General features: G+C 41.4%; 2 protein-coding genes across 2 annotated transcripts; both read right to left on the bottom strand.

Annotated features, from left to right (window-relative positions):
* Positions 1-2,013: 2,013 nt before the first annotated feature.
* Positions 2,014-9,762, bottom strand: LOC133018160 (uncharacterized). The gene is made up of 5 exons (XM_061084474.1): positions 9,474-9,762; positions 6,933-7,237; positions 5,661-5,697; positions 4,066-4,374; positions 2,014-2,240 (listed from the first exon to the last, which is right to left on the bottom strand). The coding sequence occupies exons 1-5, from the start codon at positions 9,760-9,762 to the stop codon at positions 2,014-2,016; spliced, it is 1,167 nt and encodes a 388-aa protein (XP_060940457.1).
* A 3,748-nt stretch (positions 9,763-13,510) lies between these two features.
* LOC133018675 (immunoglobulin lambda-1 light chain-like) lies at positions 13,511-17,768 on the bottom strand. Its single transcript, XM_061085092.1, has 6 exons — positions 17,726-17,768; positions 17,339-17,645; positions 16,987-16,996; positions 16,075-16,111; positions 14,443-14,765; positions 13,511-13,753 (listed from the first exon to the last, which is right to left on the bottom strand). Exons 1-6 carry the CDS (start codon positions 17,766-17,768, stop codon positions 13,511-13,513), a joined length of 963 nt encoding a protein of 320 aa, XP_060941075.1.
* Between the last annotated feature and the right edge of the window lie 925 nt (positions 17,769-18,693).

The following is an 18,693-nucleotide window of genomic DNA, read 5'->3' as shown; positions in this document are numbered from 1 at the left end:
TGCTGCTGTGGTTATCTTTGTAATATTGGAGTTTGTTAAAATGATGAATCATTAAATAACATTAACTTTATTTTACACACACACACACAAAGACACACACACACACACACACAGACCGATGACACAGACACACACAAACACACACAGACAGACGTACATAGACCACAGGTATTACATGTATGGTCTGAGTTGTGATAAGTGCTGCTGCGGTTGTTATCTTTGAAATATTGGAGCTTGTTAAAATGATGAATCATTAAATAACATTAACTTTATTTCCCCTTTTTAATAAATGCTTTTGTAATTAAAGTATCTGTAGTCTGTGATTATTTGTGCATATGTGTGTGAATACAGCTGGATTATGATAGCCTGTGCTTGAACTTAAAACCCTTCATTGTTTATTAAATAATCATTTATATTAACTATTGAGATTATTAATTTAACATTTATCATATGAGACTGATATTTATAGTTTGACTCGTTGGTCCCTGTAACCAGGGTGGTGCCCCTCTACGATAAATAATAATTACAGATTGTACCATTATTAATTGATATTTTATTGTTTTCATTAATTATTTAACTATTCTTAATGGATAACCTTATAATTTCCAATTAATTATTTTACTATTCTTAAATTATAGCTTTATCATTTTTAATTATTTTTAATAAATAATTTTTATTATTTAAATAATCATATTTCATTTCATATTTATTAATAATTAGCCAACGTAAAGTCTACTCCTATTGCACAACACAATATTTGATCAGAGCTGATGAGTCTCTGAGCTGAAGTTGTTTCTCACGATCTGAAGCTTGAAACTGTCGACGTGTTGTTGAAGTTAAAACCTCGACAGGAACCACACAGCTCAACTGTCGACGGCTGTTTGTAAAACCACCAGCACAGATTGACATCTGCTGCTGAACACACTCCTGACCCCGCTCAGCAACACACACACACACACACACACTCACACACACACACACACACACACACACACACACACACAAACACACACACACACACATGATAAAGATAAAACCTGATTGTTAAAAAGAGAAAAGCAGAACCATGATGAATTTCTGTCCCAGTTTCCAGACGAACCTTCATGTGCAGAGACCAACGTGGTTTAGATCATGTGACGTCATCATATTATTATTAACATTTGCTTAGTTGTTGGTTCAGTAACAGTCACACATATTTTCAAAATAAATATCTTTGTCCTCAATCATCTGGATATTTCTACCTGGATCACATCTGGACACGACTCCTGATTTGTTTTTCATCCGTTTAAAGTTTTTTGAAGTTCAGCTTTTGTTCCTCTGCAGCCGACAAATATCAATGAGAGTAAAATCAGGGTATAAGCAGAATAACTACAATAATTAGGCTAAACTGTGAATTCAAAACATATTAATGCTCAACTGCAAAGTGTTTACAGTTGATCTCAATGCTACTGAAATACAGTAATAAACAATACTTTTTTTTACCAGAAAAAAAATTGGATTTAGTTTCAGATTTTTTTTAACTTTATAACATTATCTGGATTTTACTTTTATCAACCGGAAATCATAGTTTCAACAGAAGAAATTCTTACTTTTGTTCAAATTACTAGTAAATAAATGTATTCAGTTATTAATTTCTGTCCTAGAGGATTAAATACTGTACATGCTTCACTGTTAGTAAATACATGTATGTAAAAAACAATATGAATTTATAATTATATTACGGTTGTGTTATTTTTGTACTTTGTATTTAAACCATTTGTTTTCTCGTGCAGAATAAAACACATTGAAACCAGTTTTTAACATGTTTAAGTAATAATTCATGCAACACAGGGTTAATGTGGAAAGAGCGTCAGTGTGAATTATTATTGATGCACAAAGATGTAAAGGAGATGACATGTGTTTTATTTTTATATTTAATGTCTTCAGCATAAAAAACTTTATTTTATACTTTGCAAAGTTTCGGTTCAGAGGAATGTTTGCAGTGAGAAGAGAAGCAGAGTGAAGTGAACAGTATCAGTGAGAAGTTGAAGCTGCTGCAGGAAACTCGGTCGTCTGGTGAGCAGCGGCTGGACGCTCCCGGTTCCTCAGGATGTGGATCAGAGCGAGTCCACCGCAGTAAACCAGACTCTTCACCATCAGCAGCGTGTAGAGCAGACACAGCAGCTTCACCTGCCGCTGAGACCAGGCCACGGCCGCCGGAGCCGGCTGTGGTGGAGCCGTCGGTATTTGAGTCGTTGGTGCTTGAGTCGTCGGTGATTGAGTCGTCGGTATTTGAGTCGTCGGTATTTGAGTCGTCGGTGATTGAGTCGTCGGTATTTGAGTCGTCGGTATTTGAGTCGTCGGTATTTGAGTCGTCGGTATTTGAGTCGTCGGTATTTGAGTCGTCGGTATTTGAGTCGTCGGTATTTGAGTCGTCGGTGATTGAGTCGTCGGTATTTGAGTGGTCGGTATTTGAGTCGTCGGTATTTGAGTCGTCGGTATTTGAGTCGTCGGTATTTGAGTCGTCGGTATTTGAGTCGTCGGTATTGGAGTCGTCGGTGATTGAGTCGTCGGTATTTGAGTCGTCGGTATTGGAGTCGTCGGTATTTGAGTCGTCGGTGATTGAGTCGTCGGTATTTGAGTCATCGGTATTGGAGTCGTCGGTGATTGAGTCGTCGGTATTTGAGTCGTCGGTATTTGAGTCGTCGGTATTTGAGTCGTCGGTATTTGAGTCGTCGGTATTTGAGTCGTCGGTATTTGAGTCGTCGGTATTTGAGTCGTCGGTATTTGGGTCGTCGGTATTTGAGTCTTCGGTATTTGAGTCGTCGGTGATTGAGTCGTCGGTATTTGAGTCGTCGGTATTGGAGTCGTCGGTATTTGAGTCGTCGGTGATTGAGTCGTCGGTATTTGAGTCGTCGGTATTGGAGTCGTCGGTATTTGAGTCGTCGGTATTTGAGTCGTCGGTATTTGAGTCGTCGGTATTTGAGTCGTCGGTGATTGAGTCGTCGGTATTTGAGACGTCGGTATTGGAGTCGTCGGTGATTGAGTCGTCGGTATTTGAGTCATAGGTATTTGAGTCGTCGGTGATTGAGTCGTCGGTATTTGAGTCGTCGGTATTTGAGTCGTCGGTATTTGAGTCGTCGGTATTTGAGTCGTCGGTATTTGAGTCGTCGGTATTTTAGTCGTCGGTATTTGAGTTGTCGGTATTGGAGTCGTCGGTATTTGAGTCGTCGGTATTTGAGTCGTCGGTATTTGAGTCGTCGGTATTTGAGTCGTCGGTATTGGAGTCGTCGGTATTTGAGTCGTCGGTATTTGAGTCGTCGGTATTTGAGTCGTCGGTATTTGAGTCGTCGGTGATTGAGTCGGCTGTGCCGGAGCCGTCGGCGTCGGTTCTGGAAGTTTACAAACCACTGAAAGAATCAAGAAGTCGGGCTCAGTCTTCACATGAGTTTTCAGAGCTTGGTCTTTCAGTTTGAAGTCAGAACTTCTCTCATCTTATTTTTCATGTTCACATTTTATAATTCTTCACTCAAAACCCCAATTTCACTCTCAGACAGACCCTGCTTGCACTCAGATATTTTGCTGCTTGCACTCAGATATTTTGTTGCTCGCACTCAGATATTTTGTGGCTATGACAGCTCCAGCTTCAGCTTCTCCTCGTGGTCACGTTGCTTCTGTGAACGTGAAACTTTGCTCTCAGATTTTTATTTGCAATAAATCTGTAAAAATGTCCCGACCAATAGAATTCCAGGGGTAATATTGACAAATTAAATTGTCCTGTTCTTGTTGTCAGTGCGTTAGCGTCAACATCTGTGAGCGAGCCGGACGGCGGTTGGTTTAACCAGGTTCACGTCCGCGGCTTCATGACGACTCCGGCTTCCTGTCAGAAGTAAAGCTGAAGCTGAGATCCTGGTTCTTGCCTCAGTTTGAGCACAAGCAGAGGCTATTTGAGTGCAAGTGCAGGGTTTTGAACGAGAGCTTTTAAAAATTTGAAATCAATAACTCCTGCTATTAACCTGAAAGTCCACGCTCTGGAATAAAGACACAGACACATGAAGCTCACCACAGTCACCAAACCTCCTTCACCTTGCTCTGCCGGAGCCTCCACTGTGCCTCCCTCATGCCGGACGTGGCAGGTGTAGTTGTATGTGTAGGAAGCGTGCCGGTCGACCACCATGATGGCGGCGGTGCGTCCTGTCCCTCTGAGCTCCAGCTGCTCTCCATCAGCAGAGGACAGCGTCTCCAGAGGACCACCCTCCCTCTGTCTTGTCCAGGAGAACTGGACCAGAGGAGGAACCATGTTGGAGGCCACACACAGCAGGGAGCTCTTCCCGTCCAGGGCGGCGATGGAAGCTGCCGGGTACACGCTCACCACCGGGGTCACCAGCGGACGATCTGACGTGTGACAACATGCACATGAACAGCAGCTCTGCACTTCACAGCCTGATCCTGGAAACACCTCATCGATACTTCACAGAGAGATTCAGCTGCTGCACGGCAGCGTTATCACAGATATCATCAGAGCCACAGCCGCTCAACTTCATTTGATCATACATTTATAGATTTATCACTATAACTATCATATTGTAAATGTGTGTACATGTTCTATCATTTAAAATACAAAAAAATATATAAATATTACAGGATTGTGTTGTTAATTCACACAAAACATGAATGGTCACATAATTTGTTGTTCATGACAAAGTGTGAAAGTGTAACTATCTTTATACTGAGACAGATTTATACGATTTGTTTATATGTATTCAAATGTACGTATAAAAATATCTATTTTATGTCCGTTAAGTACTAAATATTTATAATAACATGTATTTACACTGAAATGTTCCCTCATAACTTTTAACAAATTCTACATCAAACCAAATATAAGTTTCTGGTACAAGAAATATTAAAGTCATATTCAGAATATTATCATAAAATAGATAGTTGGGATACAATGAAAAAACATTTGTCTATTGACAAACCTATTTATCTTTAATTTATTCCAAATATATTTCTCGTTATTGTTTATACACAAAAATACACATTCACCATTAAAGGGCAATTGCATTCATCGGAACAACATCTTTAACGTTAAATACTAAATGTATTTTCTTTGAGTAAGTAAAATATATAGATTGATATATATCAGCAGACATTATATTAAAAACCTAAATATCAGTCTGGTATTTTTAAGCAACTTTCATAATTATTTAGGTAGATTTGTTAAATTTTGAAAATTATGATTTAATTTAAAACATTCATCATGAGACGAGAACTTAGTGAATTGATCTTATTTTTGAAACAGAAAGTTGCTGAAAGGTTTGTGGTTTAAGAACGAGCCGTAACGAGTCGGTCTCAAAGCGCTCGGGGCTGAAGGTTCCACGGACGCTCATGAAGTCAGAAGTTATTTCAGGAGAAAGGAAAGAAAACTCAGATTCCTTCGGCAGCAGCTGAAGAGAATCCAGAAAATGTTTGAGACTTTTTAGACTCTGAACAAACCCGAAGCAGAAAAAGAGGATTGTGTCTGATGTGCAGCGACATTTCACTGTCACACGTTTGTTCATTTCAGAAAGTCTGAAAGAGGAAGTTTGTCTTAACAAGAAAAATCAAACATGGTTCAAACTCTTTTCATCACATTTTCAACAATGGAACCAGTGAAGGGAAATAAAAGAGTTTCTTACCATCTACGAACAATTTGGTTCCTGAGCCGAAGATCAACTCCACAGTGAAAGAGACTCAGACAAAAACCTTCTGAGCTCAAGGTCGTTTCTCTCATGTTCACGCCAGCACAACATTCATGTTCCCCTCAGGATGAACCGCACTGACCCTGATGAGCCTCGGACTTTTCATGTAGCGCCACCATCAGGTCAAACGCTTCTTTTGTCCAATACTTTCAGAACTCAGCTGGTCTTTGTCTTTAGTGATTATGAGCAAATATCAGCTTGTTCGATTAATTGGCAGCTGAAGGGTTAAAGATGTCATGATGATGTCATGATGACGTCATAAAGTGCAGCGACCAATAAGAGGACAGACGCAGTTTATCAGGATTAACCATCGTTCATCATCATGTGCTCTAACTGACGATGAGTTCTTTATGAAACATCTTTACTACGATATAAAACGTTAGCGTTGTTGCTCCTGATGATTTTCATGTTTCACACGATTTTATGAATTTAGTTTCTTTTCTCTTCTTCTTGTGTCAGAGTGTCCGTCCCAGTCGTGTGAACACGATATCTCACACACACTTTGATGGAGTTTCTTCAAATCTGCTTCAAACCTTCACTTGGACTCAGGGAAGACCTGGTCAAAGGTCAAAGGTCAAGGTCACTGTGGGCTCACAGAAGATGTTTTTTTCCTCTTTAACACATTTCCATCAAGCATGTTTTTGGAGAATTTCTTCATATTTTAACCAGTTATCACTTGGACTCAAAGATTCAATGATTAGACTCCAGAGGTCAAAGGTCCCAGTGACCTCATGTTAATGTGAGGGTCACATGTCCCAGCTGGAGGGACTGAAGCTGCCTGGTTGGTGGAGGAACACGACCACAGCTCAGTGGTTCTTCTTCTTCTTCTTTGTCCTTTTCCACCTGAGCCTGAACGTGAGCGGTTCTTTCTTCTGGATCAGCGTTGTGTTGGTGTGAGGGTTGAACTGTCAGAGTTCTGTCACAGGCCCGATTCCTCCGGCCGTCCAAACACAGAGAACCAGCTGGAGACCAGACACTGGCTCTGATTGGACCTTTAAAGGGCGGCGATGGAAAAGGTTTGTCTGTGGAACGACAGCAAACCTGCGGAAACGTCTCTGAACGCACGAGTCTTTAGAACAGAAGCTGGAGAGCAGCTGTGGGATGGAGCTGAGACATGTGACGCTGTGGTTTACTTCTCTCTCCCACTGATCCTCATGAGGGTTTTTGCTCAGGCTGCACACATCATGTATCACTGTGGGTTCCAGAAACCCAACAGGCGCAGTAGTACGTGGCTGCATGAGAGTGTTTAACTTTCTCTATCTTCAACTCCCAGCTGTTCTGTTGTCTCTGAGATGTGAAGTCGTCTTTCTGAGGATGATTGTAATTCTTATAAATGTAACCACCACTTTCATAAATATCAAGAATCAGTATGAACGTTCCTGTGTCTTTCTTCTGAAACCAGTCTATCCAGACACACTGATCAGTTCCTCCACAGCTGAACGAGGCCTGTTCATCAACTCTCCTGGTCAAAGACAACTGGTCCTGAGTCAGCTCTGCTGCCATGGCAACCAGCGCTGTGGACAGACAGATGGACGGAGGTCAGTGTGGCGGTGAGGTGGAGCTTGTGAGCCCCTGATTGGCTGGAAACACTCACCTGAACACAGGCAGCACAGAGCAGCGGCTGGGAGGAGAAGCATGCTGTGGGGGGGGGGGGGGGGGTCCTCGGGTGAACCTGAGGAGAAGTGGCACTCTAACGAGGACGAGCTGTGAGATCAGGTCCTGGAACCTCCCATCAGCCCCTGCGGCCACAGAGGAGGAGGAAGCTGCTGAAGCTGAAGCTATCCTGTGGTTTCCTGAGGAGGGGGGGGGGGGCAGTCTCTGACACGCTGCTCATGGTGAAGCTTCAAACGTCTGCTGCTGAAAACAAGATGGAGCTTCATGTTTATACGTGTGTTTATATTTATTAATGTATATATTTCTTCTTCATAGTCTTTTGAATTCACTTGTTTTTACGATGTTTAGATTAAAGATTAAACAAAGGAAACTGAACGAGCCTCAGAACATGACGTGAGTTATATCAGTTCACATAGTTATCATCATCGTTTTTGTGGTTTATTATTATTGTATCATTATAATTATAAAGTGTTATAGTAGTTAAACGTCATCAGTTAGTTGCAGTCAGGATTATAACTTGTCCTTTGCTGCCCTCTAGTGTCTGGTACGACATTCAGTTACTGCAGTTAATAATAATGATACTTCTGCCCTCTAGTGTCCAACTGCAAAAATAACTTCGTCCATTGGGAAAATCTAAAATCATCTAAAATATTTTTACACAGTTTCTCACCATGATGAGCAGAATAATTTTCCTTCTATGTGTATAATATATACCAATTACATGTTGCCTCTTATTATGAAATCTACCTATTTATATACTTGTCCAAAGAGAAAATGAATAAATAAAATGGAATCACATGAAATCATCGTCTCAGTCAAAAACAAATGTCTCCAACTTTTAACTTGGTTTTAATCCACTTTATTAAGAATCAAGAAGAAAATAAGACAAATAAAACAGTACAATTAAGAATAATACATATATAATTATAATATAATTTATATCATTTAGATCTAGTTCAATTAGAAATCTCAATATTTACTATTAAAGATTATATAATGAACAACGAAGGTTTATAGAGTTATTGACAGTGTAGAGGTTGGCAAAATATACTTATGCAACATTAATGAAAGTACATTTGTTAAAGAAAAACATTTATTATTAATATAATAAAGTATAAAAAACACAAATTACTAACAACATGCTAACTAAACAAAGATGTGTATGTGAGTGTGTGTGTCTATGTAATTCGGAGTTCTCCCAAAATGGCGGCTGGTCAAAAATGTAGCACCTTCCTGTGTGATTCTAAGATGGTCGCTGGTCACCCTCAAGAAACAGCCCCCCCTCCTTGTGAAGTGGTTTTACGACAGGTAGCGGGGGAGGAGATAAGTAGGTGAAGAGATATGTGTGTGTCTGTGTTGGTGCTAAGTTAGACAAAGGGTGTAGAATGAAATGCAAAGAAAGACTCTGAGGAGCCTAGCAAACTAACATTAATTTCGGAGACCTGGTCTTATATTACCTGGGACCTCACAGGTCATGGGGTCCAGAGTGACCAATCAGGAGTTGACCCTTCACACCTCTGTGTGAAGTTGAGGAATCCTGGGAGACTGAGTTCCCTGTGCTCTGGCTTTGTCAGGAACAAAGGAACATGTGGTTTCAGGCTTTTGACTACACAAATAGGCCGAAGAGGAGGCCTCTGGTTTCACAAAAACACTGTCCCAACACCAATGAACAACAACACCAACCCACAAGGCTTCAGCTGAGTCAAGGCTTGTTCATGCTAAGATTTGCTCAGCAACCATCAGAGGAGGAGCCAGACTGGGAGCGGCTCCTCATCACTTCCTGGTTCCAGAGCTGAGAGGCTGGAACTACGCCTGCGCACCATCGAGGAAGAACCAAGTCTCGACTCCCCTTCATTATTGACCAATCAAATTATACCTTCTGTTATAAAATATTACAACCGCCGTCCTTGCGGTGCGACCCGTGACTGCCCGGTGCCGCTAGAGGGGCGGGGCCGTGCGTTGGGTGCCCATTGCTTGGCTGAACCTTTTATACCTTTTCATTGCTTCTTAATAAATACTTGTTGAACCAAACCGAGACCGGCTCTTCTCATATTTGGGATTAAAGAACATGACAGATGTCATCAAGTGTCCAAAAGCCTCAAATTCAAACTCCAGTGGAAACTGAGTCATTGACACCAAGTGTCCAGCTCAATGTCTCTGTGTGCACAGTGGGGGTTCCATTCCCCTTTGACCTCCTGTTCAGAGACGGCTTCTCTAGTTTGACGTAGACGGCTTCTCTTACTCCTGGTTCAGACCATGTGTCCTCCATGGACAGCATGTGGACATAGTTGTCTTCAGATGAACATCCCTTGTCTTTTAGAGGTGGACGGCTGAGTCCTGACCTGAGGAGCTCTCCTGTGCCATGTGATGAGCAGGACTGGTTGAGTCCCCAGGTCCGAGCGTCCCTCCCTACGTCCAGCTGCATGTGGGACGTGGTGTTGTCCTCTGACGTCCAGTTGACTGTTGGAAACTGGGTGTTTTGGTTTTCATGATCATTTGACTTTCTCAAGCACTTTGGAACTTGGTTTTGAGAAATTAACCAATTTATTATTCATTTTAAAAGTACAAAATAAGAAATTCAATGAGACGTTTCACAGTTTGTTTTGTTCAAAGAATAAATCAACGATTTTATTCCAACTGAGCTTCATGTAAAACCATTATAACAAATAAATGTACCACTGTGTTAATGTAACGAGTGAAAGGGACTTTACAACAACAATAACAGGATCAAAACAGTTTTCAAAGACAGAAAAATAACAGATTTTCTGTTGTGTAACTGTTATTAATTGTTGGGGAGGCCCCAGTGATCTGAGTTTTGGTGGTCGAACCCCTACCCCCCCCCCAGCAGGCCCTGGGGGGGAGATGCAGAGACCCAAATTAAACCTGAGACGTCCACTGAGGGCGAAGCCTGCCCCTTGTGGCCAAAATCTGACAGTCAATTGGCTGAGAGCACACTGAACCCCATGACCCCTCCTCCAGGGGGCATGTACCTGGAAGGTAGGATAAAACAGCTGAGCCCCCTCAGAACTCTGCTTTTTTCCCTGCACTGATGACCTCTCCTGACCTCTCCAGGTCTATCCAGATGAGTTAGTTGCTATAGGGAGCAACCACAAACGTTTGTTTAATTCATTTCATTTCCTTTCTTTTATCTCAGTCGAAGTTTTATTTTGATAGGACCTTTTGCTGTTTTAACTTGAAAGACCGAAACAGGAAGTTCACTCGCGGGATGAGCTCAGACATTTCCCACACGGACTATTCTTTTCACACGATCTACAACGGCTACAAGCAGCCGCACATCCCTGCAGAAGAAGACAAAGCTTCATCCCGTCACGGAGCACGAGAAATCCGCTCCCGTCCTTCGTGTCACCACGAGAACCACCGGAGCACCGCTCGAGAGACCACGTGATTCACTGAGCTCCCGGCACATTCGCGCAGATGCGCACGCACACCGCGAGGGTTTCACAGTAAGAGGATATTTTGTCTGGGCAGAGACTATTTTTAATACTTAGCCTGTCGTTTAATATTTGAGTGTATTTGTTTATAAGACCTCTGTGTCTTCATTGTTTAGCAGCGGCGAGTCGCCACTTCTGGTTTCCGGTTTGACGGCCGTGTGTGTGTTACAGTGAATAGGGTCGCGAGAAAAGCCTCCGGCCGCGCTGTTAACGTCCGTGAAAGTCTGCAGTGATTTTACCGATCAAACATCAGCCCACAACGTCCGCTTGGGGGCTGAGTGGTGAAATCACTGTTAACTTATCTCCAGCGTGTTTTTAAGAGCTTCTCTGTTCTCTCCTTGCATGTTTTTCTCTCTCTCTCTCTCTCTCTCTCCTCCTAAACCTACCTACACACACGATCTGTATTTATACAGTTCATGTCACATAGTTAAATCTATATTCAAAGAGGCCGAACGCATCTGGAAGCCATTCGGGCCAAGGCCAAAGCAGAGATAAAGAATTCTCTTTGTCTGAAAATTCCTTTGTGTAATTCACGTTGCGACCGCCATTTTGGGCTCCGGCCACATGGTCATTAACATAAGCTCCATTTTGAATAACGCGAGTTAGACCACCATTTTGAGAGTCTATTATTGCCACGTCTCTTCTATCTCTCTCCTCCCTTTTTGGCTCGAAACTCCAAAGCGGCTCCGCCATTTTGGTTTGTAGTCACCACCATTTAGAGAGTGTTTGGGCCCTTATAATTCTTGGAATCATCATCGGCCGCCATCTTGGATGTGACCAGACCACGTCACCACGTGACTGCGTCATCGCCACTCCCCCTTTCTCTCTCTCTCTCTCTCACACACACACACAAATACACAGAGACACATTGATAGACACATACACAGACAGACACACACACACAGATATACATAGATAGGTTACGTGTGTTCTAAATTGTGATAAGTGCTGCTGCTGTGGTTATCTTTGAAATATTGGAGTTTGTTAAAATGATGAATCATTAAATAACATTAACTTTATTTCACACACACACACATAGACACACACAGACACACACACACAGAGAGACACATTGACACAGACACACACACACACAGACAGACGTACACAGACCACAGGTATTACATGTATGGTCTGAGTTGTGTTTGACTCGTTGGTCCCTGTAACCAGGGTGGTGCCCCGCTACGATAAGTAATAATTACAGATTGTATCATTATTAATTGATATTTTATTGTTTTCATTAATTATTTAACTATTCTTAATGGAAAACCTTATAATTTCTAATTAATTATTTTACTATTCTTAAATTATAGCTTTATCTTTTTTAATTATTTTTAATAAATAATTTTTATTATTTTAATAATCATATTTCATGATTATTAATAATTAGCCAACGTAAAGTATACTCCTATTGCTCAACATAATATTTGATCAGAGCTGATGAGTCTCTGAGCTGAAGTTGTTTCTCACGATCTGAAGCTTGAAACTGTCGACGTGTTGTTGAAGTTAAAACCTCGACAGGAACCACACAGCTCAACTGTCGACGGCTGTTTGTAAAACCACGAGCACAGATTGACATCTGCTGCTGAACACACTCCTGACCCCGCTCAGCAACACACACACACACACACACACACACACACACACACACACACACACACACACACACACACACACACACACACACACACGCACACATACACACACAGCGTCACACAGGGCAACAACTCTGTCCTCATGATAAAGATAAAACCTGATTGTTAAAAAGAGAAAAGCAGAACCATGATGACTTTCTGTCCCAGTTTCCAGACGAACCTTCATGTGCAGAGACCAACGTGGTTTAGTTCATGTGACGTCATCATATTATTATTAACATTTGTTTAGTTGTTGGTTCAGTAACAGTCACACACATTTTCAAAAAGAAAATCTTTGTCCTCAAACATCTGAATATTTCTACCTGGTTCACAACTGGACACGACTCCTGATTTGTTTTTCATCCGTTTAAAGTTTTTTGAAGTTCAGCTTTTGTTCCTCTGCAGCCGACAAATATCAATGAGAGTAAAATCAGGGTATAAGCAGAATAACTACAATAATTAGGCTAGACTGTGAATTCAAAACATATTAATGTTCAACTGCAAAGTGTTAACAGTTGATCTCAATGCTACTGAAATACAGTAATAAACATCCTTTTTTTTATCAGGAAAAAAATTGGATTTAGATTTTTTTTTACTATATAACATTATCTGGATTTAACTTTTATCAACCGGAAATCATAGTTTCAACAGAATAAATTCTTACTTTTGTTCAAATTACTAGTTAATTAATGTATTCAGTTATTAATTTCTGTCCTAGAGGATTAAATACTGTACATGATTCACTGTTAGTAAATACATGTATGTATAAAACAATATGTTTTTTTGTACTTTGTATTTAAACCATTTGTTTTCTCGTTGTGCAGAATAAAACACATTGAAACCAGTTTTTAACATGTTTAAGTAATAATTCATGCAGCACAGGGTTAATGTGGAAAGAGCGTCTGAGTGAATTATTATTGATTCACAAAGACGAGGAGTCAGTTCACATCAGAGGTAAAGGAGATAAGATGTGTTTTATTTTTATATTTAATGTCTTCAGCATAAAAAACTTTATTTTATACTTTGCAAAGTTACAGTTCAGACGAGTGTTTGCAGTGAGAAGAGAAGCAGAGTGAAGTGAACAGGATCAGTGAGAAGTTGAATCTGCTGCAGGAAACTCGGTCGTCTGGTGAGCAGCGGCTGGACGCTCCCGGTTCCTCAGGATGTGGATCAGAGCGAGTCCACCGCAGTAAACCAGACTCTTCACCATCAGCAGCGTGTAGAGCAGACACAGCAGCTTCACCTGCCGCTGAGACCAGGCCACGGCCGCCAGAGCCGTCGGTGCCGGAGCCGTCGGTGCTGGAGTCGTCGGTGCTGGATTAGCATGAACCTCTGAAAGAATCCAGAAGTCGGGTTCAGTCCTCACATGAGTTTTCAGAGCTTGGTCTTTCAGTTTGAAGTCAGAACTTCTCTCATCTTATCTTTCATGTTCACATTTTATAATGCCGTCGCTCAAAACCCGACATTCACACTCTGACAGACCCTGCTTGCACTCAGATATTTTGTTGCTTGCGCTCAGATCTTTTGTTGCTAGCACTCAGATATTTTGTTGCTTGCACTCAGATATTTTGCTGCTATGACAGCTCCAGCTTCAGCTTCTCCTCGTGGTCACGTTGCTTCGGTGCACGTGAAACTTTTGCTCTCAGATTGTTATTTGCAACAACTCTGTCAAAATTTCCCGACCAATAGAATTCCAGGTGTAATATTGATAAATTAAATTGTCCCGTCCTCGTTGTCAGTGCGTTAGCTTCAACATCTGTGAGCGAGCCGGACGGGCGGTTGGTTTAACCAGGTTCACGTCCGCGGCTTCATGACGACTCCGGCTTCCTGTCAGAAGTAAAGCTGAAGCTGAGATCCTGGTTCTTGCCTCAGTTTGAGCACAAGCAGAGGCTATTTGAGTGCAAGTGCAGGGTTTTGAACCAAAGCTTCACAAAATTTGAAATCAATCAGTCCTGCTCTCAACCTGAAAGTCCACGCTCTGGAATAAAGACACAGACACATGAAGCTCACCACAGTCACCAAACTTCCTTCACCTTGCTCTGCCGGGGCCTCCACTGTGCCTCCCTCATGCCGGACGTGGCAGGTGTAGTTGTACGTGTAGGAAGCGTGCCGGTCGACCACCATGATGGCGGCGGTGCGTCCTGTCCCACTGAGCTCCAGCTGCTCTCCATCAGCAGAGGACAGCGTCTCCAGAGGACCACCCTCCCTCTGTCTTGTCCAGGAGAACTGGACCAGAGGAGGAACCATGTTGGAGGCCACACACAGCAGGGTGCTCTTCCCGTCCAGGGCGGCGATGGAAGCTGCCGGGTACACGCTCACCACCGGGGTCACCAGCGGCCGATCTGACGTGTGACAACATGCACATGAACAGCAGCTCTGCACTTCACAGCCTGATCCTGGAAACACCTCATTGATACTTCACAGAGAGATTCAGCTGCTGCACGGCAGCGTTATCACAGATATCATCAGAGCCACAGCCGCTCAACTTCATCTGATCATACACTTATATATTTATCACTATTTCTATCATATTGTAAATGTGTGTACATGTTCTATCATTTAAAATACACTGAAATATATAAATATTACAGGATTGTGTTGTTAATACACACAAAACATTAAAGGTCATGTAATTTGTTGTTTATGACAAAGTGTGAAAGTGTAACTATCTTTTAAACTGAGACAGATTTATACGATTTGTTTAAACCTATTCATATATAAATGTAAAAAAATATGTATTTTATGTCCGTTGATTATTAAATATCTATAATTGCATGATGATATATTTACACTGAAATATTCCCTCATAACTTTAAACAAATTCTACATCAAACCAAATATAAGTTGTGGTACAAGAAATGTTAAAGTCATATTAAGAATATTATCATTAAACAAATATCTGGAATATAATGAAAATACAATTGTCTATTGACAAACCTATTTATCTTTAATTTATTCCAAATATATTTCTCATTATTGTTTATACACAAAAATACACATTCACCATTAAAGGGCAATTGCATTCATCTGAACAACATCTTTAACGTTAAATACTAAATGTATTTTCCGGAGTTAGTAAAATATATAGATTGATATATATCAGCAGACATTATATTAAAAACCTAAATGTCAGTCTGGTATTTTTAAGCAACTTTCATAATTATTTAAGTAGATTTGTTTAATTGTGAAAATTATGATTTAATTTAAAACATTCATCATGAGCTTGGTTAATTGATTAAATTAATTAATTAAATAACCCTTATTTTTGAAACAGAAAGTTGCTGAAAGGTTTGTGGTTTAAGAATGAGCCGTAACGAGTCGGTCTCAAAGCGCTCGGGGCTGAAGGTTCCACGGACGCTCGTGAAGTCAGAAGTTATTTCAGGAGCAAGGAAAGAAAACTCAGATTCCTTCGGCAGCAGCTGAAGAGAATCCAGAAAACGTTTGAGACTTTTTAGACTCTGAACAAACCCGAAGCAGAAAAAGAGGATTGTGTCTGATGTGCAGCGACATTTCACTGTCACACGTTTGTTCATTTCAGAAAGTCTGAAAGCGGAAGTTTGTCTTAACGAGGAAAAATCAAACATGGTTCAAACTCTTTTCATCACATTTTCAACAATGGAACCAGTGAAGGGAAATAAAAGAGTTTCTTACCATCTACGAACAGTTTGGTTCCTGAGCCGAAGATCAACTCCACAGTGAAAGAGACTCAGACAAAAACCTTCTGAGCTCAAGGTCGTTTCTCTCATGTTCACGCCAGCACAACATTCATGTTCCCCTCAGGATGAACCGCACTGACCCTGATGAGCCTCGGACTTTTCATGTAGCGCCACCATCAGGTCAAACGCTTCTTTTGTCCAATACTTTCAGAACTCAGCTGGTCTTTGTGTTTAGTGATTATGAGCAAATATCAGCATGTTCGATTAATTGGCAGCTGAAGGGTTAACAATGTCATGATGATGTCATGATGACGTCATAAACTGTAGCGACCAATAAGATGACAGATGCAGTTTATCATTAACCATCGTTCATCATCATGTGCTCTAACGACGATGAGTTCTTTATGAAACATCTTTACTACGATATAAAACGTTAGTGTTGTTGCTCCTGATGATTTTCATGTTTCACACGATTTTATGAATTTAGTTCTTTTCTCTTCTTCTTGTGTCAGAGTGTCCGTCCCAGTCGTGTGAACACGATATCTCACACACACTTTGATGGAGTTTCTTCAAATCTGCTTCAAACCTTCACTTGGACTCAGGGACGACCTTGTCAAAGGTCAAAGGTCAAAGTCACTGTGGCCTCACAGAAAATGTTTTTTTCCTCTTTAACACGTTTCCATCAAGCATGTCTTTATAGAATTTATTCATATTTTAACCAGTTATCACTTGGACTCAAAGATTCAATTTCAGACTCCAGAGGTCAAAGGTCCCAGTGACCTCATGTTAATGTGAGGGTCACATGTCCCAGCTGGAGGGACTGAAGCTGCCTGGTTGGTGGAGGAACACGACCACAGCTCAGTGGTTCTTCTTCTTCTTCTTTGTCCTTTTCCACCTGAGCCCGAACGTGAGCGGTTCTTTCTTCTGGATCAGCGTTGTGTTGGTGTGAGGGTTGAACTGTCAGAGTTCTGTCACAGGCCCGATTCCTCCGGCCGTCCAAACACAGAGAACCAGCTGGAGACCAGACACTGGCTCTGATTGGACCTTTAAAGGGCGGCGATGGAAAAGGTTTGTCTGTGGAACGACAGCAAACCTGCGGAAACGTCTCTGAACGCACAAGTCTTTAGAACAGAAGCTGGAGAGCAGCTGTCGGATGGAGCTGAGACATGTGACGCTGTGGTTTACTTCTCTCTCCCACTGATCCTCATGAGGGTTTTTGCTCAGGCTGCACACATCATGTATCACTGTGGGTTCCAGACTTCAAATAGGCGCAGTAGTACGTGGCTTCATGAGAGCGTTTAACTTTCTCTATCTTCAACTCACAGCTGTTCTGTTTAATCTCAGCTGTGAAGTCGTCTTTCTGAGGATTATTGTAAGGCTTATAAATGTAACCATCACTTTCATCAATATCAAGAATCAGTGTGAACGTTCCTGTGTCTTCCTTCTGAAACCAGAGTATGTATCCACGCTGATAAGTTCTTCCACAGCTGAACGAGGCCTGTTCACCAACTCTTCTGGTCAAAGACAACTGGTCCTGAGTCAGCTCTGCTGCCATGGCAACCAGCGCTGTGGACAGACAGATGGACGGAGGTGAGTGTGGTGGTGAGGTGGAGCTTGTGAGCTCCTGATTGGCTGGAAACACTCACCTGAACACAGGCAGCACAGAGCAGCGGCTGGGAGGAGAAGCATGCTGGGGGGTGGGGGGTGGGGGGGGGGGGCTTGCCTCGGGTGAACCTGAGGAGAAGTGGCGCTCTAACGAGGACGAGCTGTGAGATCAGGTCCTGGAACCTCCCATCAGCCCCTGGGGCCACAGAGGAGGAGGAAGCTGCTTTTCTGACGAGGGGGGGGGGAGTTTGTAAAGAGGAAACAAAAATAATAAAGTGAGTTCAGCAGTGAAACAATCATGAGGAACGTTATGAAACTTCAGTCTCTGACACGCTGCTCGTGGTGAAGCTTCAAACGTCTGCTGATGAAAACAAGATGGAGCTTCATGTATACACGTGTGTTTATATTTATAAATGTATATATTTATAAATGTATATATTTCATCTTCAAAGTCTTTTAAATTCACTTGTTTACGATGTTCAGATTAAAGATTAAACAAAGGAAACTGAACGAGCCTCAGAACATGACGTGAGTTATATCAGTTCACATAGTTTTCATCATATCGTTGTTGTAGTTTATTATTATTGTATCATTATAATTATAAAGTGTCATAGTAGTTAAACGTCATCAGTAAGTTGCAGTCAGGATTATAACTTGTCCTTTGCTGCCCTCTAGTGTCCAACTGGAAAAATAACTTTAGAAATCAAACTTACAACATGTTCCCAGAGTAGAATATTAGTGATCTCGTCCAATGGGAAAATCAAGAATAATATCAAACAACTTGTGCTTTTTAGATTTTTAATTTTTTTACACAACTTCTCACCATGATGAGCAGAATACTTTTCCTTCTGTATGTATAATATATACCAATTATTTGTTGCCTCTTATTATGAAATCTACCTATTTATATACTTGTCCAAAGAGAAATGTATAAATAAAATGGAATCGCATGAAATCATCGTGTCAGTGAAAAACAAATGTCTCCAACTTTTAACATTGTTTTAATCCA

This window comes from Limanda limanda, chromosome 13 (assembly GCF_963576545.1).
Source record: "Limanda limanda chromosome 13, fLimLim1.1, whole genome shotgun sequence".
NCBI lineage: Eukaryota > Metazoa > Chordata > Actinopteri > Pleuronectiformes > Pleuronectidae > Limanda > Limanda limanda.
This window is presented reverse-complemented; position numbering and strand designations above follow the sequence as displayed.

What these genes read in the sequence shown, in the direction of transcription:
- LOC133018160 (XM_061084474.1), bottom strand. Translation starts at nt 9,762, where the DNA reads ATGCAGCTGGACGTAGGGAGGGACGCTCGGACCTGGGGACTCAACCAG. An exon ending in GACATTGAGCTGGACACTTG is followed by an intron (nt 7,238 to 9,473) that starts GTGTCAATGACT and finishes GTCTGTCCACAG; the next exon opens with CGCTGGTTGCCATGGCAGCA. An exon ending in AACCAAATTGTTCGTAGATG is followed by an intron (nt 4,375 to 5,660) that starts GTAAGAAACTCT and finishes GTCACACGTCAG; the next exon opens with ATCGTCCGCTGGTGACCCCG.
- LOC133018675 (XM_061085092.1), bottom strand. Translation starts at nt 17,768, where the DNA reads ATGCTTCTCCTCCCAGCCGCTGCTCTGTGCTGCCTGTGTTCAG. An exon ending in TCTGTGCTGCCTGTGTTCAG is followed by an intron (nt 17,646 to 17,725) that starts GTGAGTGTTTCC and finishes GTCTGTCCACAG; the next exon opens with CGCTGGTTGCCATGGCAGCA. An exon ending in AGCAAGGTGAAGGAAGTTTG is followed by an intron (nt 13,754 to 14,442) that starts GTGACTGTGGTG and finishes ATTCTTTCAGAG; the next exon opens with GTTCATGCTAATCCAGCACC.